The 16,325-nt window shown below is 40.8% G+C and overlaps 1 protein-coding gene across 1 annotated transcript in view; it reads right to left on the bottom strand.

The window, feature by feature from the left end:
- Positions 1-6,325: 6,325 nt before the first annotated feature.
- The window catches only part of LOC125432428 (bile acid receptor-like), a 29,753-nt gene continuing 19,753 nt past the window's right edge, over positions 6,326-16,325 (bottom strand). The window contains exons 8-11 of the mRNA XM_048495931.1: positions 12,875-13,003; positions 11,597-11,704; positions 9,456-9,569; positions 6,326-8,900 (exon numbers count right to left, since the gene is read on the bottom strand). Of these exons, the coding sequence (XP_048351888.1) occupies positions 8,662-8,900; positions 9,456-9,569; positions 11,597-11,704; positions 12,875-13,003 (590 nt within the window). The 3' untranslated portion in view covers positions 6,326-8,661. The remainder of the gene's footprint in view (positions 8,901-9,455; positions 9,570-11,596; positions 11,705-12,874; positions 13,004-16,325) is intronic.

Genomic DNA, 16,325 nt, shown 5'->3' with positions numbered 1-16,325 from the left:
AATGCCCATTGGGCAAGGTGGGCAGCTGCCCAGGGCATCACCTTGTGGGGGGGGGGCATCAAAATGCTGGGTTTGTTTTGGGGTATTTTAGTGGTTTTCCATTTTTTGGCCTGGAGATGATGGCACCCCCCCCCCCAATTTTGGTGCAGTTTGGTTCAGGGGGTCCTACGTTATGGAGCCTCAAAGCGTAGCACCCATCTCCTTAGCAAAGAATACCTGGGTAGTAGCATAAGGACAGTCTCCTGATGATACACTGAAATTATGGTGCTGATATTCTAAAAAGGCACCCCCTGCAGGCACCAATGTCCTGGTGCAAAAAAAATTTGGTCGTGGTGGAATGGCCACCCATGGGGGGGGGCATCCAACTCAGGTTTTGCCCAGGGCTACAGTTTGCCCAGGGCTGCCTCGTTACGCCCCTGGATATAATAGAGATATGTTCCTTTAAGTTTGCATAGCTAGCCCATGCCGTGTGATGTGTTCTTTTGTCACTAACTGTGATTATAACATGTTTTATGCCATATGGACTTAAAAGTCCACTCAAAAATTATCATAGACTAAAAGTAAAATATTAAATATTTGGTTCTGGTTTATAAAATATTCAATAGTAAAGAAATCAATCACATATATAACAGAGTGTTGTTTTTTAAAAAGGAATTTAAATATTGTAGACTTTTTAACTGATGCCTGCAGAAGAACTTGTTCCAATCAAGTGGTTAATTCAGATAACAATATCCCCCTTTTATCCTTCTTTTTGCATCTTTTATTCTTACCCATGGCTCTCAAGTGTTTTGATATATTTTTCGTCACAAAAGGCGGGTTATAATCATCTTCCATGCCCTTGTTAAAATCCTGAACAAAAAATACTTGTTATAAAAATGAAAATAGCATCTGATAATTTAACTTTCACTGTATCAAACTGCAAAAGTATCTTTGTACTTTTTGCATAAAAATTAAACAAATTGCGCATCTTAATTCATTATTCATAATTGTCTTTACTCTCCCTTCTTATAAAAAGTCTTGCACACAATTTACTTCATGCAAATGAGCAAGAAGCCTCAAGCCCATGAAAAGTTATAATATAATTAACCTCCTTGCCTTTATGATCCAAGACCATTAATTTTTCCTGTAACACACTAACACAGCTACCCTGTGGAGTTTTTTTTTTAAAAAAAACAGTAACAATTATTTACCTGAAAGAATTCCCCATCTTCTACATTTTTCTGTGGTTTAACTGCAGATACCTGGGCATTACTAAGCCTTGGTGGGATGAACAATTTAACTGTTAAAGAGTTCTCCTGTTCCATTTTCTCAAGACTAAAAAAAAAGAATTAAATCTCAAAATAACACCACCATTGCATAATATTTAATATAGTATACCATTTCCTGTTCTAATTTTTGAGGATCTGCAGACCTGTTTAAACTATTTTTTACAAATAAACTATAGATTCATAATGTAAAACCATGATCCAAAATAAATTCAGGAATACTATAACACTAACATCCCAATTGGGGAGGGGAAGGGAGGGGTGTGGGTGGGTGGGTGTGTGTGTGTGGGTGTGTGTGTGTAAAGAGGTGTTGTGACTGAGGATGGTGCCACAATGGCTCAGCTGAGCTGCTCCCTAAGCAGGCAGCTGCACACTGCAGCAAGTATCAGAGTAGCAATGAAGAAAGCTTGGTTGGGGAAAAGGGACAGCAGCACCTGCATGGAAGGAGACGGGCTTGAGATGTGGCCAAAATGTTGACTAAGAGCCAGTAGGGGGCAGAGCAACAGTGGAGGAGTGAGATGCTGAACCCCGGCCAGCGGGAAAAAGTGGGGAGTAGGCATAAGAGGGCAAAGGGAGGGACCACCCCTACAGGTCCCCAAAAGGAGCAGCAAGCAGACAGAGGCCCCCAAGGTAGAAGTGAACCACAGAGGTCTTGATCTTGAGAGATAGACTATGGCCGTTACTGCACGGGCGGAATATGGCGGCCTGGGGACGGCAAAAACCCTGTCCCCAGGCCGCCGTTCACACAGGGGGCGCAGCTGTTTCGCAGCCGCGCCGCCCTTGCGCCGCCCGACTGGCGCCGACACAGCGTTTCCAAACCACGCTTCCCCAGTGTGGTTTTTTGGAAACACCGTCTGGAAGTTGCTGCCGTGCGAACGGCAGCGGCTTCCCGGTGCTTCCCCCCCCCACTCCCTCCCTGCACTTACCTCGTCCCCGGGCCTCCGGCGTGTCGCCGAGGCCTGGGGACATGCCCCACTAGCCTGCGACGCAGGAGCAGGCGCGCAGGGCTGGGGGCGTGTCCTCAGGCCTCGGCAATGTGCCGGAGGCCCGGGGACATGCCGGATCGGCTGGGCGACAGCGCTCCACGGCGCCGTTGTCCCAGCTGGTTCTGGGACCGTCCATTCGGACGGTCCCAGCGTCGTCAGGTCGGCGTGAAATGCGCCGACCCAGCCGCTTCCACCTCCGTGCGGAAACGGCCTATGAGAGAGTGAGTTGAACCACTCTTTTGCCTTAAACCAAGTTTGTAAAGAATAAAATGTTTCATTCATTGCTTAGTTTAAAAACAAGCTGTCCTACACTGCAATATTTTGACCTAATGATTATGTACTAATCCATATTAGATAAAGAAGGAGGGAGGCTACCTCCCCTGCCCCCCATACTAACAGTGTTCCGTAGAGATAAGAGAGAATGTTCTGTGTCTTGTAAGCACATGGGTCAGCTACTGGGGAACTAAAGAATGACCTTTTATTTCATTAGTATAGTAAAAATCACACCCCTGGATGGATCATCTATGAAATGAAAGAGAGGAATACACATTCCAAGGGAAATCTGGAGTTCCTCCAGGGGAAAACTGGAGCTTTGGGGTAGGGGTCAAGATAATTATATGAGTCTAAAGAGGCAAGCAGCTGCCCCCTGAGGAAAGATATATAATTGCACAAGATTTAGAATCTATCCCCTTGTGTCTCTCTTTGCTGTTTTGCTACCTGCACAGATGATAAAACAAAACTTGGTTTTCCACTGCCTTTGTGTGATTTCAAATCAGGCAAAAATGGACCCCAAGCCTGCGGGGTCATCAATCTCATATTTTTCTGCAAACCTGAATTACCCCCCAATTTTGCAGGAAAATCTATTCAGTGTCAGTGTGATCCCCAATCTGTAGATTGGGAACTGCACATTACTATTGATATATGGTAAATGGTATTACATCATTAGTAGTGGGTCTCCCACTGATATTTGTATTTTCTTCAGGCCTGATTTAATGTGACACCAGCCAAGGCAAAAAGCACATCAGTTGGACTTTCAGTATTCTATTTAAACTGGGCTGTTACCTATACACAGTAGCTACCAAAACTTCACACATCAGAGGTCTACACCCTGAATGAATGTCAGCAAAGTAATCTGTGTACTGATTAAGCATAGTTACTTTCCAAAGATAATAGCCCAGTTTAAAGCCAGATTTAATGCAAAATAACTTACCTCTGCAACTGTGCAATTCACTGTTGGGTTGCTGCTTATGCAAAACAGCTATGTATGCTTAATTAGCACTCCAGAAACTGGAATTTTAGGGTGCAACTAAGCATGTTTAGTACTATAAGAAAGACTGCACAAATGGGCCACACCAGAAAGTGTAAACAAAACAAAAAGTACACAAAGAATCTTCAAACATGTAAACAATATTTATTAAATGATCTTGACGCATTTCACGTCAAAACGCTTCCTAAAGGGAGGATAAATAAGTCAGAAGGGTAAATTCAGATATATGTTTAAGCGAAGGGGGATAAGGGGGAGGGAAGAGAAAATTTGTTAAAAAATCTTTGACTATTGAAAGTTAGGTTAGGAGGATAAGATTTTTTTTCTGTTATAAATTGCCTCAAATTGTATGTTGATAGGTTAGAACAGATTTAAGAAAATTGAACAACTTAGGTTGGGCTAGAAGTTTAACAAACAATGAAGAAATGTGATAGATGAGATTGATTGTTTAACAAACAATGAAGAAATGTGATAGATGAGATTGATTGCAGGGTATGGGAGGGAAGTAATTTAGGTATATGTAGCATGTCTGGTAAGTATTAACCTTGTTGTGTAAGTAGAATAGGGTGGCTGGATCACTGGTGTCTCTCCCCTCCCCCTTATCCCCCTTCGCTTGTTGTTGTTGTAGATGTTAAAAAAACCTTTAAAATATATAAAAAACTTGTTTTCAACAACAGCTCAAAAAGTTTATTAAACAGCATCCATTTTTGTGAAAACAACTACAGCTGGGCTCACAGTGTTTTTAATAAGCCCAGCTGCAGGTTTTTTTAAAAAAAGAAATGGTTGCTGTTTGGGAAACGTTTTGAGCTGTTGTTGTAAGCAAGGCTTGATTTCCTAAGAAGATATTTTGATGCAAAATGCATTGGGAACACTGAATAAATGCTGTTTACATATTTGAAGAATCTTTGCGCACGTTTTGTTTTAGTAATATTGGCGTCACACTAGGCATTACAACATCCACAGGTCTGATCCTTGGACACCAACACCATTTTACAGCTGAACTTAGCCATTCAAAATGCTGGAAGGGCCCAGCGCTGTGGAACCAGGCAATCATGTCATTCATACCACCACCCCCACCCCCATTCCAGTTCTAAAATGGCATCAGAACTCATTGATTAGACTCATGGATGCTTTAAGGTCTAGTTTGGTTGTAAATCAGAGTCCATGCAAACATAAAATCCCATGGATAAATGGTTTTTGTTTTGTTTTTCCCTTGCTAGCATCTCAAACAAATCAAGCTTATGCAAAAACAACACCTGTGATTAGTGGGAAGGGACCAACATGCCAAAGAACCAGTTTGCTTGCATTTTCTAGCACATATTAACCCGTGCACAAAAAAAGTTCAGTACAATAAAGCAAAGCCAGATTTAGGAAAAAGGTAAACTACATTTGAGAGCCTCATTATATGAGGGATCTCTAAATAAGAAAAAAAATTAGGTTAAATTATGCTTTTTCCTTGAGCCTTTACACGTGTATGTATACAAAACTACAGCTTATTTATATTTTTTGTGCCTTTTCTATAAGAATAATATCACAGTATTATTTGGGGCCTCTTAAAACCACATTATTATCTTAAAACCACACAGAGCTATTATCCCATAGACCAAACCTCACAAGAGATGCTCAAAATGCATTTTTAGTTCCTGCATGAAACAATTACTGGTGGTTTCTGCACAGCCCTAATATAACAGCCTGAGGAAGCCATTTATCCCGTTTTGGGGAAGAACTTTGCTCAGGGCTCTTCCCTAAAACGGGTTCAGCCAGTCATATTTCCCTCAAGCTGGGATTTTACAAAAATCACTTAATGAGTGACCAAAGGAGTCCCAGCAACACGGACTGTTTGCAGTTGCTTCCTGGCGGGGTGAAATCTCCAGTGCTAAGGCAGGGAAAACCAGGATCATTAATAATGTTACACTCGTTATCAGTGTGCTGTGCAGAAACCGCCGCTGTTAAGACTGTTTTAAGCATGCCGGTTTTGCAGCAGGGAAAGCGAGAGTGACTTGCCCCTGTCAAAAAAGGTCAGCTTTCGTCGCACCGAGAGAAGGCAGTCGACGTGCCGAATGAATTACATAAAGTGAGGCTGAATAAGGGAAATGGCAGCAGCGAAGGAACGACGTAGAGGGCGCCTCAAAGGGCGATACCCACTTTCACGGCCCCACTCTCGGGAGGGAAAGAAAAAGGCGGGGAAAAGCTGGGCGGCGACCCGCGTGCAAAAGGCTGAGTTCGCGGATCGGCCGTTTAACGCTTTTCCCCCAACCGTTTTAGCAGAATTCGAGGCTGGCCTGAGGGGGAGGGAGGAAGAGCGCCTGAAAACAGCGGCGCGAGCCCCGAGACCGGGCATTCTCAACTGTCAGTTGCAACCGCTCCGTGGACTAGATCCCTCCGCAGCATACAGGCACGATGTTTCCCCCCCCTGAACTGTACGGGGAAACGTCTATTAAACAGTACTAGTTGTCATTTTGAGGAAGGGACGCCTTCAAATTCAGCTCGCTTTCAAGTTCACATCCTTAGGAAAGGGGAAACGAAGTCAAAACCAATGATTTCCTGACATTTTCCGACAGTTGGTGGTAGTTTTCAGCACGCTAATCCATCTCCCGTTGTTATAGGTGTGCGATGCATTATACTAAAAGGAGACGGGTGATAGGCGTTTTTGTGAGATTTTAAAACGTGGGATTTCAAAAACAACAACAGATCATGACCGAGCAATGTAAAATAGGAGTCTGGGTGGGGACTTCCTCTCTTTTGCTCTTGTTGCACCTTGAATTCGGGGTGGGGGTGGTGTGTGTGAAATAAAACATAGGATCCTTGAATTTAGAAACAGGCTTGATGCACCAATAATTTTTAATGGTCTGAATTTCCTCTTCAATTTAATTTTGAGATTTTTTTCTTGTTCAGATTTTCCACAGATTGTGATTAGACTTTAAAACACAGGACCATAATACTGCATACTAGCAACCACAGTTTAGTGATAAAGATCTTTGTTTCTGGTGTATGTATACATATATACCAAAATAGGGGTTTTTTTGCAGCTCAAGACCAGGTTAATAGTACATTTATTCCATTTAAATATGTGTCTAAAATATAGCACTATACAAAAGGTATATTTCATGTATTGAAATCCTATTTACATTATATTTATTCAGATATAAAGAATAATTGTTAATTCAATACTAACATTACCACTATGAAAACAGCAACATTTTATACCTTATTTTACATGTGGTTGAATTAGCGATATTGTCTGAATATCAGAAAATTCTTGTAATGGACAGTGATGGGGAAATCAGATTGGGGCTACATCCCAAAATATTATTTATGGTTGATAATGCAAAGCTGAATAAACAACATACATTGTACTATGTCCGTTGTAAAGTCACAATGCAATTCTAAACAGTTACACCTAAGTCCATTGAACTCAATGGGCTTAGAAGGGAGTAACTGCAAAAATTGCACTGGTAGTCACAAGTCATTTCATTTTCACTGATTTTTCTTTACGTACTGTATGTTTCCTTTTAAAAATTCTTGTCAATGGGGAAATTAATTATATTACATAATTGTTTTTATCTAAATAATCCACAGAAATTAAATAATGTTAATACATTTTAAATTTCTTGCCAATATACACATTTGTTGTGAGAGCCAGTAAGGTGAAGTAGTTAAGGTTTCAAACTAAGATCTGAGAAACCCAGGTTCAAATCTGCTTTTGCATTATTGAAGCTTGCTGAGTGACTTTGGTTCAGTCACACACTCTCAGTCCTCACCCTGACCATACACTTTACAACATAAAGAACCAAGGAGATGTGCGGATAAATCACCTCATCTTCCTGGACCTCTTTTCTGCTCGAATGCTCCACCAGGTCCTAGTGCTTACCTTCTCTCCTCCCACCCTTTCCAAATCTCTTGCAGCATTTTAAAATGTTATTTCAGCACTACTTGTGTATAAACCATTATTATCCACACTGTTCAACTTAGCACTTTGATAAAATAGTATTTATATAGCCCTGAACAGCTGCTAACAAGACTTGACTTTTTTGGAAAGTTGCATCTGCCATGTTCTTTCCCACAGCAGGAACGGGAAAGAAAATGGCAAGCACAACTTTACAGAAAAGCCAAGTCTTGCTAACAGCCATCCGGGGAGAGCTGCATGCTATTTTATTAAAGTACTAAGTTTAACAGTGCAGATTTGAATGGTTTAGATGCAAGAGGCATTCAAATAACATTTTAAAATGCTGTGAGAGAATCTGCCCTTCTTTAAAAAGTGAAATCACCCTGCTGTGACTTCCACCAAAAAGTGCAGGACTGCACTTCATTCTTTATGTTAAAAGAAGTATAGTATTTTGATGGGAAAATGGCAACCACCTCCAAACATCTCTTGCCTTGAAAACCATAGTCACCATAAGTCAGCTGTGACTTGGCAGCAAAAAAACAAAAACAAAACAGGTTTGTTGGAGAAGAGTGGATGTGATGGGAACTACACGGGTTCAAGAAACAAATTCTGACATGCCACGTGTCTAAAATAGAAGCATCTAATTGACCAGTATCCACCTGAAGACACTGATGTAATATATACTCTAAATCTTTTTTAGGATGTTTAAAGAAGACACAATGTCTAATCAAGCCTGTGTGTGTTTCTTGAGCACTAGGAGACCATGAATCTACATGCAGGCCTCTGTTCTTTCTGATACTTTATTTGTAATGATGAAGTATGATATCTATCATACTGAGTTGGGAGCAAACTCTGTTCCTACCACACACACTTCTGTCTCCGCACTTTCTCTCAGGTTCTGCTCTGTATGCAGGATTTCCTGCCTCTTCTTCTCATTCCTGTTGGGAGCCTTCCTGGGCACAAAGTATCACTAACAGGACATTTTAAAAGCTACAACAGAATCTAGGCTCCTAGCATGTTAAATGTGTCTTCCACACTTGTTTCATCAGTACAGCAATAAAGTTGACTAGATTGCATATGTTCTCACATTTTTCAACTGTAAACATTTTTTGCAAAGATATGTTTGTAATAATCATTACTGTCCAGTATTTTAGGAGAATCTGTACTCATTTAACATAAATGAGGTGTTTAATATGGAAAACCAAGTTGGGAAAGAGTATGTTTTTTCTTGGATAACTATTTAAGCAATTAGTAAATTGTTTATTGCAAGTCCCAAATTTCACAAAGTAAAGAGGTTAGCTTGGGATCCCTTGTTCTCCAAGTTACTAGCACTTCTGAGTGGTTGTGATTGAGGGTTCTGAGTTCAGTGAGCCGCCCTATGAGACGGGCAAAATGTTGTGGCTCTTCAGGGTGATACATTTTTGAATACTTGTATAGAATTCCTAAAAATGGCTCCTGAAGTTTTTCCACATGTTGTTTGTTTTTTAGAAATGGACGATCTGAAAAACAAGAAAGGTAGTCACATGATCTTGCATAGAATCCCATCTTTTAATTCAGGATCATCAAGATACCATAAAATCCACTGGTGTTGAATAATATTAGCTCCCCTTGATTTGATATTTGTAAATGTTTCATGAAACAAAATTAGCAGGACTTAAATAATATGTTTCATGAAATTACTTTATTTCACAGTAGTACTTTTTCATAGCAAAACTTTATTTTATCAGTTAATGTTAGGATAAAATATAGATTTAAAAAAACACATTTCTTAATTAACCATAAAATATTTTGAGAAACTGTCCTTATGCCATTAGTTACAGAATTTCAGAGTATCTGTTGTAACCATGAACAGCATTCTTTTTCAGGCATAAACACTGCTATTAATTTGAGCCGAGTAGGGATCATCTTTTTATCCCAAGTGATAAGTAAAGGTTCAAAATTGTAATTTTACTGTTTAGAGAACTTAAATGATCAAAATGTATAGAAGTTTATTACCTACAGAAATATACAAGCTTTTATTTGAAATGTTGTTTTTATTTAATTATTAAGTGTACCTGAAAAAAATACAGTAGTTGCAACAAGCAGAGCATACTCTGTCTCAGTCACATTAAGTTCTCCCATGCTTCTGTAGAAGTAAAACAGTGCAGTAATAAATTCTTCAGTGATACCTGAAACAGTAGAAGAGAGACATAGCTAAAAATAATATTCATTTCAAGGATCATAACCAAATAAAAAAGAAAAGGGACAGGCCAAATGTTGAGTATTATAAGACAGAACAAGAGAGAAAGACTGATTAAGTGAACTTATAGGAGTCTTCCATATAAGTTTTCTGCCCCAAGTTTAATGCTTTGGGGAAGTATATTTTTTCCTGCTTCTGTGTACCATTGTGGTGCATTTGGGTTTCCATGGGTTTTCTCCAATCTTCCTCGAATCTGTTTTGCTCGGAAGTTTTGAGAAAAAAGTCTGTAAAGGTTGGATGGCTGTGGTATGGGTGGAACATATGAATTGTCTGGCCCCCATGGCAGCCATTTCCACTCTCTGCCAATTGGTGGCTTTTTATTTATTTTTAAGATCAGCACTAGAATATTGTTATATCACTGTACCATTGTAAAAATAGGTGTAGCAGATCCATGGAATTTTGAGCTTTTATTTTTAAAAAGTAACTCTCTTGTCCTTTTCCTGCAGAGGGATAAGGAAAAAGGGATATCTTCACAAGAAAAGTGGCTAAATCTGTTCTTACAGTGTCAGCTAACAATAATCTTGTGCTGATTACAAAAGTTCTAGTGGTCCAGCAAAGGATTGACTTTGCCAAGCTTGGGTGCTCCGTTACCTCAACAATAAACACTACTGAGCAATACCTCAGAGTTTGGCCGTTCCCGCACGGCCATGATTGGGGTTGGGTTGGCGTATACGACGCCGACCCAACCCCCCTGGGACCGTTCGCACGAACAGTCCCAGAAACAGCCGGGAAGACGGCGCCGCAGAGCGCGATTGCCCGGTCGACCTCCTGTTTCTGTGGCCGTCCGGCACGTCGCCGAGGCCTGGGGACACGCCCCCCCTGCCCTGCGCGACTGCTCCAGTGTCGCAGGGGCGAAATCCCCAACCGGCGGTATGGTTTAACAGAAACGGCTCTGGAGGTGAACAATGCAAAGGGGAGGCCTTCAAGCCGCTGCGTTCGCAAGCAGCGGCTCGAAGCATATTTTCCGTAAACCTCACTTTCCGAGAATGGTAGGAAGCAACGACCGGCGCCGTTCAGGCAGCGACTCTTCGCGAAGCAGCTCGCCCTGTCGCGGCGGCTCCCTGGATAACGTTTTGCCATCCCAGGGCCGTATTTAACCCATCGCGAGGAAAGAGACGCTTTGTTTGTTGGCTTATGGTTCCAAGACCTAACAACAGCTTAGCAGTGACTGACCCAGAAAAACCCGCTGCTCAAAGAGCTATACCAGCTTGAAGTTGAACAGCAATGCAGCTGGGGACAGGCTAGGGGCATTCCTGGGGTAAAGTTGACACTCACTGGGCTTTCAGCTATGGGAATGCCCCTAGTGTACCCTTCACATAAGTAAATTTTGGGCTATGGAGGGCTTTCAGGCAGCTGGGGTTTTGCAGCTCTTCACCACCTAGAAGCCCTCTGGATGTGGTGTGGCAGCGTTGCAGTGACTATCTCCAGCCGCTGTGGCCTCTGGAATGGGCCATAAGTCTGTCAAGTAAGTGCTTTAGAAACTAGCATTCTTTTTAGGATGGCACTGAGAATTATAGGTACAAGTACAAGACTGTAAATAATAGGCATAAGCCAAGAATGTAAAGCAGAACAGTAATGGAAATGCTAAGAAGCCCATACAAGGTGTTTAAAATCAGAGGACATACTAAATGTGAAAATAGTAGCAGCATATGCAGCTAACAGAGAATAGAAAAACAAGAAAGAGTAGAGATGATAGAGGAAATGAGAATGGTGGAAAATATTCAGTAGATGGATAAGAGACACAAGAGCAAATAAGAGCTAATCATAACATGATAAAAAGAGTAAAACAAAAAAATAAAAATTATTAAACCAAGCAGTAAATTGACAGAAAAACACAAATACCACACTGACTTCTATTAATAATTAAGCACTTTAGATAAATGTTGAAACTATTTCTATCTACAAAATGAAATAACAGTTTACTAAAAGTACATATACTATGTGGAAGGGTGGGACCTGTTGTAGTAGTTGATGTTGGACTTTCTTCCAAATGAGGCATTTCTATGGAGTAAACTGTATTTCTTTCTTGACCACATACATTATGCTGAGAAAGTTTTACATGGCCTAGAATAATGGAAACAAAAAAACACACCATTACTACTGAATATTCCTGTTTTAAAATATGATGGAGATGTATATTTTATCATATTTGTTACACTTGTAACTATGTGATGTGTAAAGTGATGAGAGAGAAAGAAGAGGAGGAGTTGGAGTTTGGATTTATACCCCTTTCTCTGCTGTAAGGAGACTCAGAAGCTCCTTTCCCTTCCTCTCCCCACAACAGACACCTTGTGAGGTAATTGGGGCTAACAGAGTTCCAAAGAACTGTGACTAGCACAAGGTCACCCAGCAGAAATGTAGGAGTGCGGAAACACATCTGGTTCGCCAGATAAGCCTCCACCACTCAGGTTGAGGAGTGGAAAATCAAACCCAGTTCTCCAGATTAGAATCCACCTGCTCTTAACCACTACACCATGCTGGCAGAAAATTGTTAAACAAGGAAAATAGTTGTTGAGGATGGCCCTGTAGAAAACAACTGGAAAAAAAGAATTGAAACAAAAATGGCATGTATTCATTAACATGAATTACATTCCAATCCAGAGGTGGCTGCAACAAGGGGCAGTTCTCCTGCCATGCTGCCTCGCTACCTCCAGAGCAGTGGTGGGATTGAAATAATTTAACAACCAATTCCGGTGGAAGGATTCAAATAATTTAACAACTGTTTGTTTACAAGCACCATTTTAACAGCCGGTTCTGCCAAAGTGGTGCGAACCTGCTGAATCCTACCACTGCTCTAGAGGTCTTCCAGGTGGCACAGGGAGGCAGTGAAGATTTGCAGAACTGCAGCTGTCTGAAAGCCCTCCATAGTGCAAAGTGGACTTAGTCCAAGGGCTATGCTGGGGGCAATCCCGACCTGAAATCCCAGTGGAAACTGACTAAAGTCAGCTCCACCCCCAGAAATGCCTCTGGAATGTTCCCTGCTGAGCCAGTGTCCTCCTGGAGACCAACACAGCTCTGGAAGCCAGCCTCTCTTCTGGATCAGGCATCGATAAGATCCATGCCATCTGCCCACCTCCCAATTCGCCCACCCCGCTGACATAAGTGCCACTTACGCTGGTGGGGTGGGCAAACATGCCAGCATGACTCCACACTGGCTTCTTAAGTCCATCTGCCTCCCCATCATATGACTAGGCTGTTAATTAAAAACATTAAAACTTCTAGGAAAATACTTACCTGAATTGAATGATGACTGACATTCAATTGCTTGCTCATTGTATATCTGGGCGGAACGTAAAAACATTGCTTCAATTGTGGAGCCTTTCAACAGTGCAATCTGGTCATCATTGGCTAAGTTTTCAAATCCTACCAAAAATAATAATATAAATATCATAAATATTGTGGTGGGTGGTGGGCTACAACTCTGGCTTCCTTATTTACCCATGTAAATAACACGGGCCGCATCCCAAAGATGTGGCTGGCGTCTATAGTTGTCCCAATCTACAAAAGGGTGATACTACAAATCCTTCAAACTATCGTCCTATAAGCCTATTATCTGTAATTGGCAAACTATATGCACAAAACTACTCCTTAGGAGAGTGGAAGATTGGGTCAAGCAAGCAGAAGTAATAGGACCGGAGCAAATTGGATTCACTAAAAATAAATCAACACTGGATCATGTAACAGTTTTAGCACACTTAGCTAACAAAAGTATAACTCATAATAATTGTAAACTGTTTGCAGCCTTCCCTGGATTTAAAAGGGGCATTTGACTCCATATCTAGAGAGCCCTACTGTGGAGAAAATTGTGGCGTTACACATGGACCCCAGACTACTGTTTCTTATAAAACAGCTACACTTGCACTAGCTGCAGAATAAGAGCCGCAACAAAGGACCGCTCACAGAAAATATCATCACAACCAGAGAGGTCAAACAAGGCTGTACATTGGCCCCACTTTGTTCAATATATTCCTTAGTGAACTAGTGCCAACCCTCCAGAAGGCCAATGGGCATGTTCCCAAACTAAGCATTTAAACACGCCCAGCGTTACTGTATGCTGACGACACCGTTCTCCTTTCCCACACTAAAGTTGGTCTCACTCGTCTCTTAAATTGCTGTGCTGAATATTGTAAGAGGAACGAACTGGTAATTAACTATGAAAAAAAAACAAAATAATGGTCTTCGCTAGAAGACCCCTAGTCATACATGGACCATCAATAACAGACCCATAGAACAAGTTAACCAGTTCAAATATTTGGGCATAACTCTTACTAGCAACCTTAATTGGGCAGTACATAGGAAATTAGCTTTTCATGCAGCTAACAACAGTGCCCTAGCAATTCCAAGCGTTTCTTTTTTCACTGTGGGCCACCAGTATATACCACCATCGCGTGAAGGTGTTCAATGCTAAATGGAAACTCTCAGCTCCTCTAGGGAGCACCTATTTGGATCGGGAGCTATAAACAAAAATATAAACACAGCCCAGTCCGTTTCTTCCACAAAATTATGGGCTTACCAAATTGTGCTTCATATGCAGCCCTATGTTTAGAACTTCGAGGCAAATATCATATGCCGCGATGGCCTGGCTGAGAACTGTCAGATACTGGCTCGCATTATCCACTATTTGCAGGATCACTCCAGTTTGTTACACCTCATGCTTTCCGACTATACAAATTCTAGGTGGCTGAAACTAGTTGAGGGAAAATCAACACTCTTGGCTTTCATTAGAGTCGTTAGTCCCTCTTTCCCTATCAGAAGCATATAGCTGCTTGAAAACTAAGCTATTAGAACAAGAGCATCGGGATATGATAACAGCTGTGAGGAAAACGTGTTCCCCTGACCCTGCTTATTCCAATTGAACAAGGACACATGGCCAATTATTTACAGTGGATCACCAACCCTAAATTAAGAAGAGCTTTAACACTGGCCAGATTCAATCTAATGCCTTCTATGCTGCTCTATGGCAGATATCAACAAATTGATAAACAGAGGAGGCTATGTCCATGCAATATGGGTCAGGTAGAGACACTCGATCATACCCTCTTTCATTGTGTAAGGTTTGCAAAAATCAGAATGTCACAATCTGCACTTATCCCATTTCTGAATAACAATCTAACTGATGCTCTTAAGATACCTATGCTTTTGAACAACATGGATCCCACAGTGTGTGAGAATGTAGCAAAATTTCTGCTAACAATAATAGACGTAAGTCTAGATGAATACCAACCAATGTCTATGTATTATGACCACATATAGCCAGCAGTAATTTTGCTAGCTTCTGTCAGTATCCGATGACGTTTAAGTGAGTTAACTTAGCTGAAGGAATGTCCTATAGTTACAGAAGGACCATGTATATATTTTAGTATTTAGTATTTTAGTACCAGTGTCTATAATTGTGAGCAATAATGGGCAAATTTTGTATGCTGATTTTGTATGTTTATTTTATGCCAATAAAGGCTTGTGACTGAATATTGTGGTGGGTATGTATCTACAATTTGACAACTCGCCTTCAGGGAGAAATGCAGTCAGAAAATTTGGAGTGAAAAAATTTCAAGAGGAGAAAGGATTAAGCAGCCTTCCTCAAAAATATCACTTTCTGATGCTGTTTTTGAAAGTCAAGGAAAGATAAATACAATTGCATGTGTGACTTTCTCGGTTCAATCACGAGTACTTGTCGATTTATTTATGGTCATTGACCAGCAAAATACAAAGGGTTAAAATAATACAAATACAGATTAAAACAGGTGATAAAATATAAATAAAAGGCATTAGATAATTCAGGATATGAACACAAAATAATAAAGACAGCTAAAAATGGGAGAAAATTAACTGGCACAACCAGTAGAGCTCTGTCGAACCTTCCTGATTTTGCTAGAGATCCAGGCAAACTCGGCAACAGAATACGTTAGTTGTTTATTTGTTAACAATATCTTGGTTTTTTCTTTATTTGCCAAAAAGGAGTTTACCTGGTCACAGGGAAAAAGCATCCTACGTATCTCATCATCATATGAACATTCAAATAGAACATGTTCCGTATTTTCAACGGCTCCTATTTGACAACTGCATATTCTGCCCTTAATTGGTACTTTGTTATAAAACCCCTCGATGTAGGCAGGCGAAAGGGCATTATGGTGAAGTAGGCTGAAGGCTCTTCGATGGTTTGCATTAGACAGAAAAGTGAGATAAGGCATTACTGAGGGTTTATTAAGAGTTATTTTACTGAAAAGTTGATTTTTATGTTTATTGAGGTCATGTTGCCTCTCGACATCTATAATTCTGAGTTTAATCAGCTTTATCATAGTTCATACTTGAGATTAGTTGTTGGGATAGTCCATAGTATGATAATATCTGTAGAACTGCTCTAAGCCACGGGGGAATAAATGTGTCAGGCAAGACATATCTAGCAAGCCCCTCTGGCAATAGCATAATCTAATCCAATATAGTATAGAGAGTGTCCATAGTTTTGCCTGGACTGATATTAGTCCGGTCTCTATGTGCAGTGCAGTGCAGTGTTCGAGATGTTATTTGGGAGCTGTAGGATAGACCTCAGAAATTTAGATTGAGGACATTCAAGATTACAAAGGGAGCCAGTTAATATATCAGGAGCACTTCATTTGCCTACATTTGTCAGAAAACTCTTCTAGGATGTGCCACATAAGTATCTTATTAGCAGCTTTTGATGTGAATT

This window comes from Sphaerodactylus townsendi, linkage group LG05, assembly GCF_021028975.2.
Source record: "Sphaerodactylus townsendi isolate TG3544 linkage group LG05, MPM_Stown_v2.3, whole genome shotgun sequence".
NCBI classification, from domain to species: domain Eukaryota; kingdom Metazoa; phylum Chordata; class Lepidosauria; order Squamata; family Sphaerodactylidae; genus Sphaerodactylus; species Sphaerodactylus townsendi.
Note: the sequence above shows the minus strand (reverse complement) of the source record. Positions and strands in the feature narration are given on the sequence as shown.